Source organism: Budorcas taxicolor, chromosome 1 (assembly GCF_023091745.1).
Source record: "Budorcas taxicolor isolate Tak-1 chromosome 1, Takin1.1, whole genome shotgun sequence".
Taxonomy (NCBI): Eukaryota; Metazoa; Chordata; class Mammalia; order Artiodactyla; family Bovidae; genus Budorcas; species Budorcas taxicolor.
In genome coordinates this window covers 213,285,389-213,308,355 of record NC_068910.1, presented here as the reverse complement: position 1 = coordinate 213,308,355, position 22,967 = coordinate 213,285,389, and the positions used below count along the sequence as shown (strand labels likewise).

The 22,967-nt window shown below is 39.0% G+C and overlaps 1 protein-coding gene across 1 annotated transcript in view; it reads right to left on the bottom strand.

Moving 5' to 3' along the window:
• TTC3 (tetratricopeptide repeat domain 3) overlaps positions 1-22,967 on the bottom strand; it is a 125,439-nt gene that overhangs the window by 60,917 nt on the left and 41,555 nt on the right. Inside the window, exons 12-20 of the mRNA XM_052645052.1 lie at positions 21,336-21,498; positions 20,085-20,130; positions 18,906-19,026; positions 18,310-18,373; positions 16,112-16,172; positions 13,282-13,366; positions 3,875-4,009; positions 3,086-3,166; positions 892-1,004 (exon numbers count right to left, since the gene is read on the bottom strand). Coding sequence (XP_052501012.1) covers positions 892-1,004; positions 3,086-3,166; positions 3,875-4,009; positions 13,282-13,366; positions 16,112-16,172; positions 18,310-18,373; positions 18,906-19,026; positions 20,085-20,130; positions 21,336-21,498 — 869 coding nt within the window. The remainder of the gene's footprint in view (positions 1-891; positions 1,005-3,085; positions 3,167-3,874; positions 4,010-13,281; positions 13,367-16,111; positions 16,173-18,309; positions 18,374-18,905; positions 19,027-20,084; positions 20,131-21,335; positions 21,499-22,967) is intronic.

Genomic DNA, 22,967 nt, shown 5'->3' with positions numbered 1-22,967 from the left:
TGATGTACTCTGTATGCAGATTGAAGGCAGGAGGAGAAGGGGACGACAGAGGATGAGATGGCTGGATGGCATCACCAACTCGATGGACTTGAGTTTGAGCAAGCTCCAGTAGTTGGTGATGGACAGGGAGGCCTGGCATGCTGCAGTCCATGGGGTCGCAAAGAGTTGGACACGACTGAGGGACTAAACTGAACTGACTCTGCATGTAAGTTATATAAACAGGGTGACAAAATACAGCCTTGTTATGCTCCTTTCCAGATTTTGAACCAGTCAGTTGTTCCATGTTAAGGTTCTAACTGTTGTTTATTGACCTGCACATAGGTTCTCAGGAGACAGGTAAGGTGATGTGGTATTTCCATCTTTAAAGAATTTCCCACAGTTTGTTGTGATTCACACAGTCAAAGATTATGTAATCAGTGAAGGAGAAGAATACTGGAATGGTTTGCCATTCCCTCCTCCAGTGGACCACATTTTGTCAGAACTCTTTACTACGATCCGTCCTTGGATGACCCTGTACAGCATGGCTCATAGCTTCACTGAGTAAACAAGCCCCTTCACCACAAGGCTGTGATCCATGAAGGGGTAATGTAAACCATTAATTTATATCAACTCAGTCACAATTTATAAATGACATATACCAAAACATACAATATAAAACTTCTTGTGCCACATTATTAATGAGTTTCTTATTAGATTCAAAATTAGAAAGCACTGATAACTGAATTGCTGACTTTAATAATTACTATTGAAATGTCAGTCCTCAAAGTGAACACAATTATCACAGTATGTAGGAAAAGATGTCAAAAATCACTCCAGAACAGGGACCATCATCCCATGAGACTTCAAATGAGTTACCAGCCTAGAGCATAATGTAGTGTAGTTTCCACTAACCTGTTTTTTTTCAAATATACTTTTCCAATTCCACAGTAGGCCAAGCAATCAAGTCCCTCATTGGGGTAGTGTTCAATCATCCTCTTAAATTGGTTTTCAGCTTCAGATAACTCCTTTGGCAGCAATGAAAACAGTGCTCACTTAGAGAAAAAAAGGCTGGGAACAGATTTTACCTGAAGGTTGATTCTTTTTGTATATTAAAAACAACTGAATACCCAAAAATTTCTATGGAAAAATTACACCTTCTGCATTTCATTTTCTTAGTAATTACATAAAATATGACCATATGGATACTCAGACACAGAACCAAAATGATCCAGCTCTGGAATGAGAAGTTGGCACTGAACACAGGCAATGCACCAAATGAGCATTTACTAACACACACACAAAGACCCAGTGTGTGCTGGCTAAAAAATAAGCTCATGGCAAAAAGACTGATTTGGATGCAAATGCACTATAACATGTATCCTAGTAAGCACTGCTCCCTTAGAGTCACAGGAATTCCAATAATGTTGCCACAATGTTTTGTGACATAAGACAAATGCTATTAAACAGCTATTTAGTAAAAATTTAGAACTTAAAATACATTCTTTTGACAATTCTGAACAGTGGAAGCCTCTGGGCTTTGAATGAATTTTGTTTTGGAAAAAAATCCAAAGGATATTTAGCTCAAAGTAATACTGGCTGTCACTCCATTGTGGGTGATAAAGGAAATGTCACTACAGAATGGAGTTAATAAGAAGCTCTGAAGCCAGTTCTAAAGGAGGCATTCTAAAGCAAGGGCTTTTCTGGAGTAAATACATCCATTCCTTCTGGAGATACTCTGATTGATGAAATTCTTTTGAATGTCTATCATTCTTTTAAGTTCTATCACCCTGTTTTTTTTAATCAAAATTAAATCAAAGTAAATTAAAAATGTAATAAACTATTTCTTCAATTCTGATGAAGCAAAATATGATATTTATTATTACTCTGTTGAGAACATGTCGCCCTGGCTTCAAAAATCTACCAGAAAACAGAGTCAGAGAGTCCCTAATGGAAGACATGCATCTCCCACATCAGGACAAGAGAAGCAGCCTGTCATGGGAAAAACGCCCTGCAGGCTCTGTGGGCCACTCAGAGAGCGAACCTCATTAGGTAGCTGTTAGCCGAGGAAGCCTCATCTAGCCTAGGAAGCTTGGAGCCTAAATTGGTACACAGGGTAATTTCTACCTGAGGTTAATTCTAGAACCATTTCTACTTTTTTTCAAAAATCCAACACCATGGAAAGCAGAGTATAATGCTGGGCAGTGCAGGTAAGTAAGCTTTCCAGGGGCACACTGAAGGACCCTGAGTAATGGACACCAGGTGTGCTCACATCCATACCCTGACTGCATGTGGTTATGGGAAGCCTGAACTCTAGGAAATAATAAAATACCCAAGGTACTTGCTATCCAGAACTAAGAGCTATTAATATTAGCATTTTAAGTATGTTTTTAAAAATAAAACAGTATAACACAAAGCTGAACTCTTCTTTTTTAACCTCCCGAGTCCAACTCCTTTCTTCTATCACCAAATACAACAACCATTACCTTAAACTTGATATATAAGGCTAGTACATTTTTTTTCTTTTACAAGATGCAGATAGCCATAAACAATATATACTTCTGCTCTGTAAATATTCCAAATTGTACATAAGTGGTATCACATTGTTTACTACATTTCCAACTTGCCTTTTTCCCTCGATGTATTTCCAAAATCTATCATGACCCATCAGGTCTTTTACTTTTTATATTAATAAAAAGTAGATTCCCACTGGTGACCTGGCATAACTTTTTTCTAATGGAAATACAAACTAAATTTTCTTAAAAGAAAAAAAAAACCCACAAACTAAATTAAATTTAGGCATTTCAGAAAAAATTATCATCGCTTCTCAGCCTTTTGGCCAAGATCAAGTGTAGAAAAAATTATCAAGGAAGTACACAGACAGCACTCTCTGAACTTACTGTGCTAATCATTTCATGATTTAATCAGTCAGATCATTATGCTCTACACCTTAGAATTATACAAAGCTGTATGCCAATTATCTCAGTAAAACTGGAAGAGAAAAAAAGTACACAGAAGGAAACAAGCCCAGAAGGGAGAACTATTTTAACATACCTTCTAAAGTTAATGGTGTATTTTAAGAGTCTATTATCACTGTTACAAATCTTACCTCAGGCTGTCCTATTCCAAGGAGTGAAATGGCAAGTCCGTAGACTACTAACACGTAGTTAATCATGGCCAGATTCAATTGCTGTCAATAAAAATCCTCTTGTTAAATATCTGAACAGAATTCTGCCCAATTTACACCATATTGATATGATAACCACAACACTAAAAGAAGTGTAAACAATCTAATTGCTCCTGGGTCAAGGCCAAACAGAATTAGAAAACATATTTTGCAAAGATATGCAATTATATTGCTATGAAGTGTTTAAAACACAGAATCACTGTATCAGAATTACTTGAACATGGTTCATAATACAAAAACTGATATCATGTTCTTCTGCATAAAAATGGGAAGAGTAACATTCTTGGGTTAGCCATAAAGTCCATTCAGGTTTTGCCATAGCATCTTATGAAAAACTCAAACTTTTATGGCCAACTCAATATTTGCTCTCTCACAACCCCACATAAACTATTTACCTACTATTTCTTTGTAGATGAAAAGACATGACTAAAGTGAATCCAAATCCTCGATTTTGTACTCTAATAAACAGAAAAGGCCAAGAACTCTAACGAACACCAACTATAGTGCAATGAGAGTTTAAACCCGGGCTGTATAGCTAGGCCAACCATAGAGGCTGAATCAGAGCATTATCTGCTTCTCACAACCTGGAGTAGGTTCAGCCAATGTCAGCATGGTCTAAGATGCACTAAAACAACAAAGCCAAAGTTTGGTTCTCCTCTACCTTCCTCTGAAATGCGTCCACACTGATAAATCACCAGGGGGCGATTTTACCTTTATTTTTTGAGGATCTAAACCGTTGAGCAACTCTGTGAAGGCCTGGGCAGCACTGCGGCAGCGCTGCTCCAGCAAGGCCGTGTAGCCATCCTGGATTAAGCTTCTCAGCATTTTCATTATATTAGCAAAATCCTGCAAAAAAAAAAAAAATCCTATTTCAGTAGTCTAGAGCTGTGAATGTTTAGTCTAAAACATAAGATGACAAAGTTCATCATTAAGCAGTTATACTTTATAACTGATCATAAAATATGCAAAGCTAACCTTTATGCACTATAGTCCTTTCTCAGCATCAGTTCACTTCAGTTCAGTCGCTCAGTCGTGTCTGACTCTTTGCCACCCCATGAACTGCAGCACGCCAGGCCTCCCTGTCCATCACCATCTCCCAGAGTTCACTCAGACTCACGTCCATCGAGTCCGTGATGCCATCCAGCCATCTCATCCTCTGTCATCCCCTTCTCCTCCTGCCCCCAATCCGTCCCAGCATCACAGTCTTTTCCAATGAGTCAACTCTTCGCATGAGGTGGCCAAAGTACTGGAGTTTCAGCTTTAGCATCATTCCTTCCAAAGAAATCCCAGGGCTGATCTCCTTCAGAATAGACTGGTTGATCTCCTTGCAGTCCAAGGGACTCTCAAGAGTCTTCTCCAACACCACAGTTCAAAAGCATCAATTATTCGGCACTCAGCCTTCTTCACAGTCCAACTCTCACATCCATACACGACCACAGGAAACACCATAGCCTTGACTAGACGGACCTTAGTCGGCAAAGTAATGTCTCTGCTTTTGAATATACTATCTAGGTTGGTCCTAAATTTTCTTCCAAGGAGCAAGCGTCTTTTAATTTCATGGCTGCAGTCACCATCTGCAGTGATTTTGGAGCCCCCAAAAATAAAATCTGACACTGTTTCCCCATCTATTTCCCATGAAGTGAGAGGACCAGATGCCATGATCTTCATTTTCTGAATGTTGAGCTTTAAGCTAACTTTTTCGCTCTCCTCTTTCACTTTCATCAAGAGGCTTTTTAGCTCCTCTTCGCTTTCTGCCATAAGGGTGGTGTCATCTGCCTATCTGAGGTTATTGATATTTCTCCCGGCAATCTTGATTCCAGCTTGTGTTTCTCCCAGTCCAGCGTTTCTCATGATGTACTCTGCATAGAAGTTAAATAAGCAGGGTGACAATATACAGCCTTGACGTACTCCTTTCCCTATTTGGAACCAGTCTGTTGTTCCATGTCCAGTTCTAACTGTTGCTTCCTGACCTGCATACAGATCTCTCAAGAGGCATGTTAGGTGGTCTGGTATTCCCATCTTTCAGAATTTTCCACAGTTTATTGTGATCCACACAGTCAAAGGCTTTGGCATAGTCAAGAAAGCAGAAATAGATGTTTTTCTGGAACTCTCTTGCTTTTTCCATGATTCAGCGGATGTTGGCAATTTGATCTCTGGTTCCTCTGCCTTTTCTAAAACCAGCTTGAACATCAGGGAGTTCACGGTTCACGTATTGCCGAAGCCTGGCTTGGAGAATTTTGAGCATTACTTTACTAGCATGTGAGATGAGTGCAATTGTGCAGTAGTTTGAGCATTCTTTGGCATTACCTTTCTTTGGATTTGGAATGAAAACTGACCGTTTCCAGTCCTGTGGCCGCTGCTGAGTTTTCCAAATTTGCTGGCATATTGAGTGCAGCACTTTCACAGCATCATCTTTCAGGATTTGAAATAGCTCAACTGGAATTCCATCACCTCCACTCGCTTTGTTTGTAGTGATGCTTTCTAAGGCCCACTTGACTTCACATTCCAAGATGTCTGGCTCTAGATTAGTGATCACATCATCATGTTTATCTGGGTCGTGCAGATCTTTTTTTACAGTTCTTCTGTGTATTCTTGCCACCTCTCCTTAATATCTTCTGCTTCTGTTAGGTCCAGACCATTTCTGTCCTTTATCGAGCCCATCTTTGCATGAAATGTTTCCTTGGTATCTCTAATTTTCTTGAAGAGATCTCGTCTTTCCCATTCTGTTGTTTTCCTCTATTTCTTTGCATTGATCGCTGAAGAATGTTTCTTATCTCTTCTTGCTATTCTTTAGAACTCTGCATTCAGATGCTTATATCTTTCCTTTCCTCCTTTGCTTTTCGCCTCTCTTCTTTTTGCAGCTATTTGTAAGGCCTCCCCAGACAGCCATTTTGCTTTTTTGCATTTCTTTTCCATGGGGATGGTCTTGATCCCTGTCTCCTGTACAATGTCACAAACCTCATTCCATAGTTCATCAGGCACTCTATCTTCAGATCTAGGCCCTTAAATCTATTTCTCACTTCTACTGTATACTCATAAGGGATTTGATTTAGGTCATACCTGAATGGTCTAGCGGTTTTCCCTACTTTCTTCATTTGAGTCTGAATTTGGTAATAAGGAGTTCATGATCTGAGCCACAGTCAGCTCCATCTGAGCAGTCTTGTTTTTGTTGACTGTATAGAGCTTCTCCATCTTTGGCTGCAAAGAATATAATCAATCTGATTTCGGTGCTGACCATCTGGTGAAGTCCATGTGTAGAGTCTTCTCTTGTGTTATTGGAAGAGGGTGTTTGCTATGACCAGTGCATTTTCTTGGCAAAACTCTATTAGTCTTTGCCCTGCTTCATTCCGCATTCAAAGGCCAAATTTGCCTGGTACTCCAGGTGTTTCTTGACTTCCTACTTTTGCATTCCAGTCCCCTATAATGAAAACGACATCTTTTGGGAGTGTTAGTTCTAAAAGGTCTTGTAGGTCTTCATAAAACCATTCAACTTCAGTTTCTTCAGCGTTACTGGTTGGGGCATAGACTTGGATAACTGTGATACTGAATGGTTTGCCTTGGAGACGAACAGAGATCATTCTGTTGTTTTTGAGATTGCATCCGAGTACTGCATTTTGGACTCTTTTGTTGACCATGATGGCTACTCCATTTCTTCTGAGGGATTCCTGCCCGCAGTAGTAGATATAATGGTCATCTGAGTTAAATTCACCCATTCCAGTCCATTTTAGTTCACTGATTCCTAGAATGTCGACGTTCACCCTTGCCATCTCGTTTGACCACTTCCAATTTGCCTTGATTCATGGACCTGACATTCCAGGTTCCTATGCAATATTGCTCTTTACAGCATTGGATTTTGCTTCTATCACCAGTCACATCCACAACTGGGTATTGTTTTTGCTTTGGCTCCATCCCTTCATTCTTTCTGGAGTTATTTCTCCACTGACCTCCAGTAGCATAATGGGCACCTAATGACCTGGGGAGTTCCTCTTTTGGTATCCTATCATTTTGCCTTTTCATACTGTTCATGGGGTTCTCAAGGCAAGAATACTGAAGTGGCTTGCCATTCCCTTCTCCAGTGGACCACATTCAGCATACCACCATTAAGGTCGAAATTAAAACGTACAGCTTCACATCTTAATTCCAACATTTCCAGTGCTGCCCATGACAGGAAAGGGTGGTTCACTTTATAATATTAAGCCGTGTTCTCTTTACCAGACTAGACAGTGTTTCGAAGTTTTAACAGCACAAATGGAGAACATTAACCATCATTTAAGTACATATATTATTTGGCTGAGACTTGAACGATTAGACAAGTAAGAACAAGCAATCAATTTACAGGTCACTATCAGATTTCAACAACTGCCCTCATGTCCTGAAACAAACCCTAATTCTCAGCAAGAAATGGCTACTTCAATCAGTAGCTCTATTCCTGCCTAACCATGTATTTGAATATAATTAGAATTATATATTATAATATTAGGTTAAATGCACAGGGAAGAGCATAAAGAAAAAACTGCTATAATGCATCCTGAAATAAAGTGAGAAAACTTTATAATCTGAATATACATGAGCATATACATTAATTTGAATTCAGGTTTCAGTCACATGGCAATAGCTATAGGCCAGAAAAGTTGTATGGGGACTGGAGAAATAAGACTACAGGCTAAACTTACATCTCCCCACGTCTTGACATACATGTGCACGTAGTTCACTGGAGCAGAGAATGCAAATATGTGCATGACATTCCTCACTGTTTCTAACAATGAGGATCCAAAACACACAGAGGGAAAAACAGTCTGGTCACAAACAAAGCTACCTATTGCTTTTTGTCCAATGAATCAAAGTTTAAGAGAATTTTACCCCTGAATACACACAGAAAAGAGCAGGTCTCACATAAACTTGGTATCTGCTATACAGTATTTAAATAGCTCAACAACAGCCATATTTATGTTATAATAAGAATTTTAACACTTACAGAAGATGATGTACTATCTACACACATACTAGTTTATTAGCCTTGAATGAACTAATTTCATTCTAATCTTTCATTCTAGAAAACAGATCCATTTGCCTTATGTTTCCATTGGAAATTAATCCTCTCAATACAGTACAAGTTAGTGGTCTGTACTGAAAGCTCCATGAGCAGGCTGAATGGCACTGCCAGTCCTTGGCATACACAGGGGCCTAAATAAAAGTGTGTTAAACAAATGAAAGTTCAAAAATAACTATCATTTTTATTTAAGCAATCTTTTGTCTTTACAAACTATCATTAATATTTAAGTCCCTCAGTCTTTAGGATAGTTCAGTTCAGTCGCTCAGTCGTGTCCGACTCTTTCCAACCCCATGAATCACAGCACGCCAGGCCTCCCTGTCCATCACCATCTCCCGGAGTTCACTCAGACTCACGTCCATCGAGTCCGTGATGCCATCCAGCCATCTCATCCTCGGTCGTCCCCTTCTCCTCCTGCCCCTAATCCCTCCCAGCATCACAGTCTTTTCCAATGAGTCAACTCTTCACATGAGGTGGCCAAAGTACTGGAGCTTCAGCTTCAGCATCATTCCTTCCAAAGAAATCCCAGGATTGATCTCCTTCAGAATGGACTGGTTGGATCTCCTTGCAGTCCAAGGGACTCTCAAGAGTCTTCTCCAACATCACAGTTCAAAAGCACCAATTCTTCAGCACTCAGCCTTCTTCACAGTCCAACTCTCACATCCACACATGACCACAGGAAAAACCATAGCCTTAGGATAAGTAAACTCAAAATAAAGTGACAATTTAAACAGTGTTAGAAATTCTAAAAACGCTTTCACGCAACTAATTAGAAAGTCGTTGAAACTGATTAGGAAACATTAAAAATGCTTGAAACTTGCTTCATTCCAACAGACCTTAAAAAGAAATGTCATATATACCTAAAATAGATAAAAGAATTTTAAAATGACTTACATATTGAAATAAGTATTGTGTTCCATGTTAATATTCACTTGGGGGAATTTAAATCCAGTATTTTATTTTAGAAGAAATAGATCTGTATTTACAGAGCACTGAATTGTCAAAGCAGACTTGTATGAATCACATTTAACCAAAACAAACAACTCTTCACCGAAAATAGTCTATAGGTATTCAACGACTGGAATAGTGACTAGTTATGGTTGGTTCTGGAAATTCTGGATTCTGTTGTTTGTTCAGTCGCGTCTGACTCTTTGCGACCCCATGGACTACAGCACACCAGGCTTTCCTATCCTTCACCATTTCCTGGGGTTTGCTTACACTCTTATCCATCGAGTCAGTGATGCCATCCAACCGTCTCATCCTCTGTTGTCCCCTTCTCCTACCTTCAATCTTTCCCAGCATCAGGGTCTTTTCCAAGGAGTCAGCTCTCGCATCAGATGGCCAAAGTACTGGAGCTTCAGCTTCAGCTTCAGCATCAATCCTTCCAATGAAGATTTAGGGTGATTTCCTGTAGGATGGACTGGTTTGATTTTCTTGCAGTCCAAGGGACTCTCAAGAGTCTTCTCCAAAATCACAGTTCAAAAGCATCAATTCTTCGGCACCCAGCCTTTTTCATGGTCCAGCTCTCACTTCCATACATGACCACTGGAAAAATCAGAGCATTGACTAGATGGACCTTTGTCAGCAAAGTAATGTCTCTGCTTTCTAACATGCTGTCCAGGTTTGTCATAGCTTTTCTTCCAAGGAGCGAGTATCTTTTAAATTTCATGGCTGCACTTACTGTCCGCAGTGATTTTGGAGCCCAAGAAAATAAAGGTTGGTCACTGTTTCCATTGTTTCCCCATCTATTTGCCATGAATTGATAGGACCAGTAGTGACGGGACCAGGGCTTCTCTAGTGGCTCAGACAGTAAAGTACCTGCTTGCAATGCAGGAGACCCAGGTTGCATTGCTGGGTCGGGAAGATTCCCTGGAGAAGGAAATGGCAACCCACTCCAGTATTCTTGCTTGGAAAATCCCATGGATGGGGAAGCCTGGCAGGCTACAGACCACAGGGTTGCAAAGAATTGGATACGACTGAGTGACTTCACTTTCTCTTTGAAATAAGAAGCAGATAGTGTTAAGTCCACTGACTTTGTTCTTTTGATCGGACCAGATGCCATGATCTTTGTTTTTTTGAATGTTGAATTTTAAGCCAGTTTTTTCACTCTCCTCTTTCACCTCCAACAAGAGGTCTTTAGTTCCTCTTTGCTTTCTGCCATAAAGGTGGTGTCATCTGCGTATATGAGGTTATTGATATTTCTCCAGGCAATCTTGATTTCAGCTTGGGCTTCATCCAGCCCAGCATTTCGCATCATATACTTTGCTTATAAGTAAGCAGGGTGACAATATACAGCCTTGACATACTTCTTTCCCAATTATGAACCAGTCCATCATTCCATGTCTGGTTCTAACTGTTGCTTCTTGACCTGCATACAGATTTCTCAGGAGGCAGGTAAGGCGGTCTGGTATTCTCATCTCTTTAAGAATTTTCCACAATTTATTATAATCCAGAATCTGTTAATGTTTCTATTTCTTTATGAATTTTTATAAGCTGGATTTTTCTAGAAATTTGTCTTTTTCATCTATATACATTTTCAAGTTTCTTGGTATAATGTTCATAATACTATTTTGATACAGTAATTGTCAAAGTAAAGAGTCTGTGAGTAGTGTGCCTTTTCCATTCTTGAAATTGCTTTATTGTATGTTCTTTTATCAGTTCATGTGTGCTGAGTCCTTTCCAACTCTTTGTAGCCCCAGGGAATTTTCCAGGCAAGACAACTGGAGTGGGTTGCCAGTTTCTTCTCCAGAGGATCTACCCAACCCAGAAACAGAACCTAAGTCTCCTGCATCTCCTACACTGGCAGGCAGATTCTTTACTACTAGCATCACCAGAGAAACCCATCAGTGTCCGCTGCTGTTGTTCAGTTGCTCAGGCGTGTCTCTTTGTGACCCCATGGACTGTGGCACACCAGGCTTCCCTGTCCATCACCAACTCCCGGAGTTTACTCAAACTCATGTCCATTGAGTCGGTGATGCCATCCAACCACCTCATCCTCTGTCACCCCCTTCTCCTGCCTTCAATCTTTCCCAGTATCAGGGTCTTTTCTCATGAATCCACTCTTCACATCAGGTGGCTTAAGTATTGGAGATTCAGCACCAAGTCCTTCCAATGAATATTTAGGACTGATTTCCTTTAGGATTGACTGGTTTGACCTCCTTGCAGTCCAAGGGACTCTCAAGAGTCTTCTCCAACACCACAGTTTAGTTTCCATGCTGCTGCTGTTAAGTTGCTTCAGTCATGTCCGACTCTGTGCGATGCCATAGACAGCAGCACACCAGGCTCCCCCGTCCCTGGGATTCTCAAGGCAAGAACACTGGAGTGGGGTGCCATTTCCTTCTCCAATGCACAAAAGTGAAAAGTGAAAGTGAAGTCGCTTAGTCGCGTCTGACTCTTAGTGACCCCATGGACTGCAGCCTACCAGGCTCCTCCATCTATGGGATTTTCCAGGCAAGAGTACTGGAGTGGGTCACTGGTGTATAAATTTTATTTATGTTGTCAAAGACAAAGAGTCAACTTTTAGCTCTGTGGATCCTTTATGTGTTGTTCCATTTCATTACTTTCTTTTTCTTTTAATAGGTAAGAAGTAGACTTATTCCAGTCCATTCTAAAGGAGATCAGTCCTGGGTGTTCTTTGGAAGGACTGATGCTAAAGCTGAAACTCCAATACTTCGGCCACCTCATGCGAAGAGTTGACTCATTGGAAAAGACTCTGATGCTGAGAGGGATTGGGGGCAGGAGGAGAAGGGGATGACAGAGGATGAGATGGCTGGATGGCATCACTGACTTGATGGACATGAGTTTGGGTGAACTCCGGGAGCTGGTCATGGATAGGGAGGCCTGCCATGCTGCAATTCATGGGGTCACAAAGAGTCGGACACGACTGAGCCACTGAACAGAACTGAACTGAGACTTATTTAGAGAGAAACACACTCCACAGAGTTTGGGCCATCTCAGAAGCTGAGAGGCTCATTTCATTATTTTCTACTTTGTTACTTCCTTCTACTTTCTTTTTTGGTTGTTTTTTCCCCCTTGTTCTTGAGAGGAAGGTGTCACTAATTTAAAAGTCTTGGAAATCCCCTGGTGGTCCAGTGATTAAGGCTCCGCACTTCCAATGCAAGGAGTGTGAGTTCAATCCCTGGTCAGGGAACCAAAGATCCCACATGCTGCAGCAATAAACAAGTAAATATATAAACGTCTCTGTTCTTTTAATACATGCGTTCAGCTTGACAATTTCCTTCAAAGTAATCTTTTAGCTTTATCTCTTGCATCTTTTAAAATGTTTTCTTTGAGAGCAGTTTTAGGTTTACAAAAAAACCTAAGAGAAAGGCACCAAGATTTCCACAAACTTCCTTATTCCCTTAAATGCACAGCTTCCCCCACTATCAGTATCACTCATCAGAATGACATACGACACCACATAATCATCCAAAGCCCACAGCTTACCTGTGAACCCTATGGTTCACTTTTGGTGTACATTCTACAGGCTCAGACAAGTGCATGATGTATCCATCATCTATACTATCAGACAAAGAATTTTCATAGCCCGAGAAATCCTCTGTGCTCTGCCTATTCATTTCTTCCCCCTTAATGTACATTTTTATTACTTACTCAATATCACAGAAAGAATTTTATATACAGTTATCTGATAAATCAAAGAATAAAATGTTTGCTCCTTTAAGATTTTATGGTAGATGTAATAAAACTGCAGGTATTTAAACCTTTTAAAATTATTTAACTTAAAAATTAAAACTTTGGGAAGCAAAGATCGCCAAAGCTTTACATCTTTGGAAAGACTTGCTTCTTCCTTTTAAATCTTTTGGAAACAAACACTTGTGCAGTATTAACCATTAGTTAAATCTCAGGTTCACATAACTACCAAGTTAAAACTTAAATTTAATGATAGTTTGGTCTCTTAGCAATCATCTATTAAGTTCTATGTCCATAACTAAAATTACATTAGAAAAACCCCAAAACTTAAAGAGTGGTACGTGATTAGATTTCATTCAAGTGACGAAATGTTATGTTCAGAGAGTCTCTTTTCCATTAGCAAAGTCTCTGCCTTTACCTGGTGTGCAGCTCTGGAAGATTTAGAAAACTGTTTCTCCAAGATATTTTTCAAATCTACTGGTAAAGTTTCTTGTGAACCAGGGCTAAAAAAGAAAAGCACTGTTGTGAATTATTTTAAAACAATCCTGCTTATATAAAGGAAAATACTGTTATTTACTGAAAGTCACATCAAACACTGAGCAAATGGAGAGTCACAAATTCCTAAACAGAAATATTACCGAGATGCTGATTCTCTGCCAAGTCATTTCTAAGTGTAATAAAACCCCTATTAAATTAGAGGGGAAGGAGGACCAGATGAACTCACTATACAAACATTATGGAAGAACAGCTTAAAAAAAAAAGAAATTTGGGATTTACACCTATCACCAAGTTATTACAAATGTAAGTCATCAGTAACAACAAACTCCTGAGATAATCAATGTGCCCAATAAATACTGCAAAGATGGTCCATCTCATGCAAAAATCAAATAAAAAGACACAAACATTTCAGAAAGGCTGACCTTAAGGTGGTGTTTTCTGACACCAGTTCTGACACCAAATGTATGGCGCTTTGAAACCAAATACCTGTGATTTTCCACACCAATTCTGCAACATCAACTAAGAGTCCAACAATTCACTTCTAACACCAGCTATGGAGTTAGTAACTCAGGCCCCCACAGGTTACAGGCCCAGTCTCACAAGGCTGCCCTCACTTCACCCACAATGGGGTACCCAGGCTACTCATGCTTATGCCCCACTGACTACAAATTCAGGGGTTCCTGTGACCACCCCTTAGGTTCAACTATTCCTGAGAACAACCCACAGAACTCAGGAAAGCACTTTACTTATGGTTATCAGTGAATCGTAAGGACAGAGGTCAGGAGCAGCTCAGTGGAAAAGACTCAGGGAAGGTGTGGGAGGAGAAGCACCACGCTGCTTTCACACTGCCCCCAAGTCACTGCTCCTCACTGTCTCCATGTATTCACCAACCCAGAAGTTCCCTTAACCCCCGTGTTTAGAGGTTCTTATTGAGGTCTCATTACACAGGCATGAATGATTAAATTACTGGACACTCGTGACTAAACTCAATTTCTAGCTCCCTTCCCCTCCCAAAAGATTGGGGGGTGGAGGGTGCTGAAAGTTCCAACCAATCACACGTTTAATCTTTTTGGTGACCAGCCTCAATCTTGAAGACAGGGGCCCAGCCTTGAGTCACCTTATTAGTATAACTCAAATAGGGAGGAAGGAGCTCCAAAGTCTTTTGGAAGTAACCAAAGACTCTCTCTTCACTCAGGAAACTCCAAGGGTCCTAGGAGCTCTGTGCCAGGAACTGGGGACATGGACCAAATCTATAAACATCTTTTTTATACCATACCCTCTCGTAGCTTAGTACCAGTATGAACACTGTTCATTTTTTGAGAGGAAAATATGGCAAAGTTAGTTACACATGCCCTTTGATGGCAATTCCTACTCTAGAAATTCCTCCTTCACATAACATCTGTTTCACCAAATATCCTACAGCCATGAAAATGAAGAATGTAGATATCCATGGTCTGATATGGGAAGGTAGGCAAGCCATTTTAGAAGAGATAAAGGGAACCTAGAGGCCAGAATGGTTCTAACAATGAAAATGATAGTGTTAACAATGATGATAGTTCCAGTGTATTGAACATTTACTATGTTCCAGGGCTTTAAGAATTTTATGTGGTTGTCCTACTTGGGCTTCCCATGTAGCTCAGTTGGTAAAGAATCTGCCTGCAATGCAGGAGACCTGGGTTCAATTCCTGGGATAGGAAGATCCCCTGGAGAAGGAAAATGGCAACCCACTCCAGTATTCTTGCCTGGAAAATTCCATCGACAGCGGAGCTGGTGGGCTACAGCCCATGGGGTCACAGAGTCGGACACGACTTAGTGACTAAACCACCATCCACTTTATTATTTAATAACCTCATGAAATAGATATAATCAAGAAGGGTATTCAGTTTGAAAACAGAAACAAAACATCATGAAAATCAAGTTATCTTTAACATAATGGGTTGAAATTGTAACTACGCATTCCAAGAATAAACATGTTTTGGGTTTTGGTTACTTTTTGTGCTGAGAGAAGAGGGGTGAGGAGGAAGACCCAGGGCTTTTCTAACAAATAAGAGAATAACATAAGGCACTATAGCTTTGCTTAGTATTTAACTTTTGCAGCACCATCAAAAAATGGTACTTTACTAATTTCTCTTAGTGCTATGATATTCAAATGATATTCACTCTCCTTGAAGCATCAGCCTTCAGATACAGAGAGAAAAGTGAAGACTAGTGGAACTGTGGCAAGGAAGGCTTTGCAGTTTCACCAGCATCATTTTCATTGTTTTCATGAATTTCTGTATCTACTGTAAGATTTACACTTTCACTTTTCCATCAATTTACATCACTGTAGGTAATGGGAGATTAACTATAAAGATTGGTGCCAAGAGTTCCTACTGTTAAGTGGGGGAAATGCTTGGTAGAAAGCAAGTGAACAGTGAAGGAGATCAAATATTTACTTTACAGTTATCTGAATATGCCTTCCTCTTCCTCTTAGGAGCATGTATTTTGAAATCTTAGAAAATTAATGCTGCTGTTATCTATTATATGACTCTCAGTTAATTAACATTCAGGATTAAATAATCCTTTAGCCAAAAATTATCTTCTTCCAAAGATATGCCTAGACATTTGAAAGAGATGTACTTACCACAATACACATATGCAGAAGTAGCTACTACTTGAAAGAGATTTATTTTTCCTTTCTTCTTGGGAGGCAGACATTATGGAAACAAAATAAAGCGAAAAAAAAAAAAAAAAGAAGATAAGAAACATACCTGAACTTCTCCAATTCATTGTTTCGAGCTTTTTGTTTCCCTTTATATTTTGGAGGCTGACCTGTGAATACAAAAGTATTTGTTCCTGAAACCTGTACATAAAAATCTACAAGCTTAAAAGTAAAGTTTTTAAAAAATGTAAATTGGAATAATAAAGCAAAGAGAGCAATACTGTGAGTCTAACAGGTAGGTGATTTAAAAAAAAGCTACTGATAATGTTTCTCTATGTATGCTATAAAATTATTGTAAGAATAAATTATAATGGTATTTATCATTTAACCCTACAGTAGATACAGAAGAGATATAGTTTACAAGAGAGATATAGCTATAGAAGAGACATAGAAGGCTATAGTTGCTTTCTTCTTTTTTTTTTTTTCAGGCTATAGTTTCTATTCTCAGGAAGTTTATAATCATATGGGAAAAAAAAGACAGTCACTTCAGTAATTAAATAATAATCCCCACTAAGAAAAAAAGAAGATTCTATGTTGTTATTAAAATATCAATCCCATAGTAACTGCTCTTGTAATTCCTAGAAGGGAAAATCATGTAAGTTGGAGTGACTGGGAAAGGCGTCAGGGAGGAAGCAGCATCTGCGTTTAAGGTTAACAAGTAGGATTTACACAGAATGGGCCAAATGGAGTTCATTTTAAGAAGCACTAGGCAAACCTGTGTGATTGAGAGGGTTAAGTAAGGACAGGCTGAAAGGGGCAGGTGGTGTGAATGTGTACATGCCCAGTGCTTCTGACTCTCCAGCTCTGCAGCTCAGTCTTGACCTCCTCAGCAGGAGCAGAGCGCCACTGTACACATTGTACACAGTTGTGCAGGAGAGCACAGGTAGGGATGAGGTGCGTCTGAAGGAAGCTCTGGGAGAAGCAAGTCAGCTATTACCAGGGAGGGGCTGACAGCCTGAGCTCTGGGGGCCTCAGAAAACCAGAGACTTCTAGAAAGAAGAGTTCCAGTTTGATTTCTACTGGGTGACCTAGGGCAAAATTTAATTAATCTAATTCGGGGACCTCAATTTCTTTGAACATAGATGCAAACTATGAACAGTATTTAAATGATTTAAATGTTCTGTCTAATAATGGCCTAAGAAATATCAATAAATTAAAAGCTGTATTTAAAGAAACAGTTTTATTCTCAAATATTTTGCATATGCCATAAAGTCACATCAGGTAAGGCAGGCACCTGTGTCTCCCACCCTTTATGTCTGTGCTATAGTGCTAACCAGTAGTAAGTGGTTGGATATGTGGCACTAGAGCCTAAGAGAAGATGGAGCTGCAGATGTATAAGACCAAAACGACTGCCTGAAGTACAAACACTGAAAAAAATTAAGGAACCAAAAAACTAATGAAAAAGAAGAGAGCAACAGGATCACTAACTAGGTCAACCATCTCACCACAATAGCTCTGAAAGGAGCTCATGAAAGCTTGAGTAAACACAACCTTGAACCATCGAGGACATCTGAATTCTCTCAACCTTTGTTTTAAAAGGCAGAGAAGAATGAAATCCACTTCAGAATGACCTCCTTCAGAAGCGGGGACTATAAAGGCACACTGAGAAAAAATGCGGCTTGAGTATTTGCTTCTCTGCAATCTCTCATTTCCTTAAGACACCAAGTAGATGAGGTCTGCTGTGTGTCTCCATGTTTTCTAGATGCATAAATAAAGGAATGCACTAAATATATATAATTTAAATAAACTAGTATTAAAGTATATCCATTCTCAACATATACTTAGGGGTGACATCACCCCCAAGAAAGTTGGAATTGGTTATTGGAAGATGAAAAAAATCTGTTTTTATATATAAAGCACACATGTACATACAGAACATAAAACAGACAAATGGTATTTGAAGTATTAAAGTTTCATGAAAGGAGAAACAGCTCTGAAAGCAGGGGGTAGATAATGAAATAAAGAAACACCGGCCTAGTGGAAATTTGGTAGCAGACCAAGAAAGCATCATTTTTCCTTTCCATACCTTTACCTGGATTTCCAAAATTAAATTTATTAAGTAATATGAAAAGACTGAGCATTTATTTCAAATAAATATTCCAATTTTTTTCTAGACTCAAAAGTACTGCAAAGTAAAAGGAGAACAACAGCAAATGTAAGTGAGGCTTTTGTGAATTTTAGCATGTAGAAGCTTAGACAACACTACATGAATTCAGCAAAAATTTACAGAAGGGGAAAAAAACTCACTTGATGGTGGTACAAATTCAGGATGACAGTCACAATCATCTACTTTCAGAGCTTCATCTACCACCTACCATGAAAATAAAATTACTGAGACTTTAAAAACACAATACAGCCATGAACAGCTAAATAGATACGTAGAACAGAATTTATCTAAGCACCTAAAATATTCAGCTTTACCAAATTAATAAACCAACAAAATGGTAAGTATTGCATAATAAATGCTGAATTAATCCTATCACATCTTTCCTTATGCTCCTCTCCCAAACTGATTATAGCCTCTTTGAGACTTTCATTATTAACAACAAAAGAATTATATGGTGAATTGGGAGAGTTCCCTTCAATGCCCAGCTAAGTCCAAAACACAATTCCTTTTTTTCCCCTCTCAAGCCCCGGAAAGAAATATTTATGTGAACTTGACCTCTGAGTACATTACAGGTCAGAGGAAAACTCAGACACAGGTCATCTGGGACACTGAGCACAGAGCCGGGCTATAGGCTTAGAGACGCCTATTAGTTTCCATTATCACAAAAACATTATTATAAAATACGAGACTATCTATACTCAAAATAATTTTAATCTTGGTTTTTAACTGAGCTTACCTTTGGATTCTGATTACCACCGTTTGCCATTTCGTGGTTAGTTTTTCTGAAATTTTTTTCAGTTTCCACAAAGTTAAGTGAAGTACTAAATGCAGGTGCTGATAAACTAGGTATGTAGGCCCTGAGCAGTAATAAAAGAAATAATAATTTTATTTCTATTGTTTAGTATTTTTTTAAAGTTATCCTTCAAACAAGGAGGTTTTAGCAAATATTACCTTTTTCCCTCAAAAGCAAAGTAATAGCTTCAAAAAGAATCTCTGCCTCAGATTGGGTTTTTACATAAATATTGCTTTAAATTTGGAATTAAAAGCTCAAAATAGATAAAGAACAACTCAAGAAATGGATACTGGTTTCTAATATTAAAATAAGCAAGTCTGTCTGTTATAAATTTAACAGCTTCCACATCCCAGGCATGTGGGTAAACCATGTGGGTCAAGTTTAATCTATTTTAACTGCCAAATAAAAGAACATAGACTCCTGACTGCTGTTTGTTTTCTTACGAGCAGAAGAAAATGAGCTCAAATCTATCTGCTGCCTACTTCTAACAGGAGTAACTCAGCCTTTTTTGAAAAGGTATGAGGAGGCTGGAGGCAGATGCTTCCAGGATGGAGGTGAGGGGTGAATGGCACAGACTGTGCCCCTGGTCTCTGCTGCCAGGACCCTCACGGCTAAAACTGGTGCCACCGAAGCACAGTTATGTCTTCTTAACACTTCATGCCTCCTCCCCATGGGCTTAGGCTATGGATCTCCAGTACACATATATATAAATAGCTCAGCAAAACAAATCACAGGTCATGACCTAGTCTTAACAAACATACTTTAAAATTTCTCCTTGGGATTTCCCTGGTGATCCAGTGACCAAGACTCTGCACTTTCAACTGCAGGGGTCCTGGGTTCAATTCCTGGTCGGCAAGCTAGATCCCACATGATGTAACTAAAAATTCTGCATGCCGTAACTAAAAATTCTGCATGCCGTAACTAAAAATTCTGCATGCCGCAACTAAGATCTGGGGCAACCAAATAAAAAATATATTAAAATCAGTAAAATAAAACCTCCTCTTGTTCTTCCATTCCCAACTTTATTGTGGTTGTTATTATATACTAAAGCATCAGACAGTAACTCAAACTCAGAGCAAAACCACTCTCTAAGTAACAGCTACTGATCTGATATTAACTCACCTGCTTTCAGAGAAGGCTTTGACTGGATTACTAGCTGGTGTTCGACCTATAAAAATGAACCACACACACACACACACAAAATAATCAGTGGACTGGCAACACATACTTTGAAAGATTTTCACTTTTAGGCTGACAATAAGTATCAAATTTAGGGAACTGAAAAACTAAACCTAACCAATTTTACACTTTCAGATGTTTTTAGTTTTAGAATGATGTCAACAAGATGCTGCTGCTGCTAAGTTGCTTCAGTCGTGTTCGACTCTGTGCGACCCCATAGATGGCAGCCCACCAGGCTCCCCCGTCCCTGGGATTCTCAAGGGAAGAACACTGGAGTGGGGTGCCATTTCCTTCTCCAATGCATGAAAGTGAAAAGTGAAAGTGAAGTCACTCAGTCGTATCTGACTCTTAGCGACCCCATAGACTGCATGCAGCTTACCAGGCTCCTCCATCCATGGGATTTTCCAGGCAAGAGTACTGGAATGGGGAACAAGATGCTACACAAACCTTATTTGACATCCCATTACATGTGATCATTGACTAGATGCAGCAATGTATAAACCTCAATCAGAGATGGTACCTGTCTTCGAGGAGCTCACAATCTGATAAACATGTCCTGTTGGATGACAACATCTGACAGTGAAATAGGACTGCTGGGCTCAGCTTCGTTAGACACTAACTATTCACAGAAGAGCGAGCAGGAAAGGACTCTATGCTGAGTAAGGTAATTTCAGGCGCTGGATGGAGCAAAATGACTCAGGAGAGAAAGTAAGGGCAGAATGAAAACCTGGAGTCCCCAGCCTGCACACTAATTTCTGAGGTACCTATGTATGCACACACATTCAGCATGCTACAGAATTAGCCACCATCTTGGTGCAAAAGTAAACAACTCTACTGAAGGGCCTTTTCTTTAGGAAATAACTATAATAATGGAGGAAGAAATTTAAAACTTTGTTTCAAAAGGTTTTCCTTCATTCAAAATTTCAAGAAAGCATATTTTTCTACAAAAGAATAATTAATTTGTTGCTATTTCAAATAAAAAATACAAATCATTTATTATTACCAACTGGAATATACTACTAAGAGAATTCTACATGAATACAAATGAAAAATTTAAGTGAGCTGACCAAGATAACATAAAATACAAGCACAAATCTTCTGAGAACTGATTTATGGTCCATTAATCCAAGAAACCCACCTTCGGAAGTTTTAAAGGGAATTCGACTGTAACCAAAAGAATCTTAGGTGAAATACCTTGCAGGTCTTCTATCTGTTTTTGTAACTTTACATGCTGCTGAATTAGATCCTTGATTCCCTCAGGGTCATTTTTACAGAGTTTTTGAGCTTTTATGTTTGCTTGCAGGGCCCAGTCATATTCCCCCAGCATAGAAAGAGCAGCACAATAACGATAATGACCCTGTTCCAAAAAGATAAATTCAATTTTTTCTCATAAATATACTTAAAGAAAATTTAATGAAAAAATATTTTGCTTGAAAACTGGTTAGTTACTTGAAATGTTACACTAGGATCCTCTAAATAAAAAATAAATGAAAATGTTAATACCTCTCAGGAAATAAAATTACCTAAAAGAGTTAAATGAAAAGCTACAAATAACAATTTTTAACAACTGACTGTAGAGATCAGTGTTTTTGCTTAAGAGATTTTTGTATCCACCAGAAAGATAACAATTCAACCTATACTGTGTGTAAAAGACATTATTTTGTACCAAATAAAGTATAAAAGTAATTCATAATAAATGAGTAAGTTAATTTTTTTCCAAATATTTTTAGGCAATAATAGTCTCTAAGTCAGTATATTCCCTACATTTTTTTTTAACTTTAGACTTTTAATTTTGTATTGGAGTATAGCCGATTAACAGTGTTGTGGTAGTTTCACGTGAACAGCAAAAGGACTCAGCCATGAATATACAAGCATCCACATTCTCTACACTTTTGATATCAAGAGTTTTAGAGCTGGAAGGAAGTCAGCTTGTGCAGTCGCCTTCAGACCCCTCTGAAGAGCATGGGCACAGATAAGGGGTGCATATATTACTCCCATCTTTCTTAATCAGCTTTTAATTATTTTCTAAGTACAGTCCTCGGCTTTAAGAAAAGATCCAAAAACCACTGATTTACTCTTAATTCCAATGATCAGGTTGTTTCTTTTCTTTTTTTTGCTACAGAATCATAGTTCTGGCTGGTCTCTTAATTTATGTGTTTTGGGAAATCTGTATCAAGCTTGAGTATTTTAATCCAGAAAGTTAATATTACCAAAACTAGGGCTAACTCAGACAACCTCTCTTTTAGCTCCTGAACTGAACAGAAACCAAACCCCCATTTTAGGCTTGGTATCTCCATTTAAGAAGTGATTTACAAGTGTGAGAGGCTAGAACTGGCCTGATGCCACATTTATTTAGAGACAAGCCAAAGAACTTGGATCTTAGGACTCCAGGTCCAGAGCTCTTTCTTCTTTAGTACACATTTTACAAACAGCATTCTGATTCTATTAGAAAATATGAAATCAGAAATAAATGATCCTGTTAAGAAAGATGAATTTTTCACTAAAAGCAGCAAGAAACAACCAGCGGACCTATGTTTACGTAGGTTTGGTGCATATATAATCCCACTTTGGTGCACCAACCCAACCACAGAGGTCCAGAGCATTTCCTAAACAGGATCTTTAGGCTCAGCTCAATGACCCCCAATTCAGACTGCATTTGGTTACACTCTGCTTTTCCTCCAAAGGTAGGAAGATAGATCTCACAATTATGCTACAAGACCAAAATTCTATCCACTAAGCATTAACCGACCTCCAACTTTAAATAGCTGCATTAAAAAATAATAACAGCATAGGAAATTATGGGAGGTTATAAACCTCACCTACTAA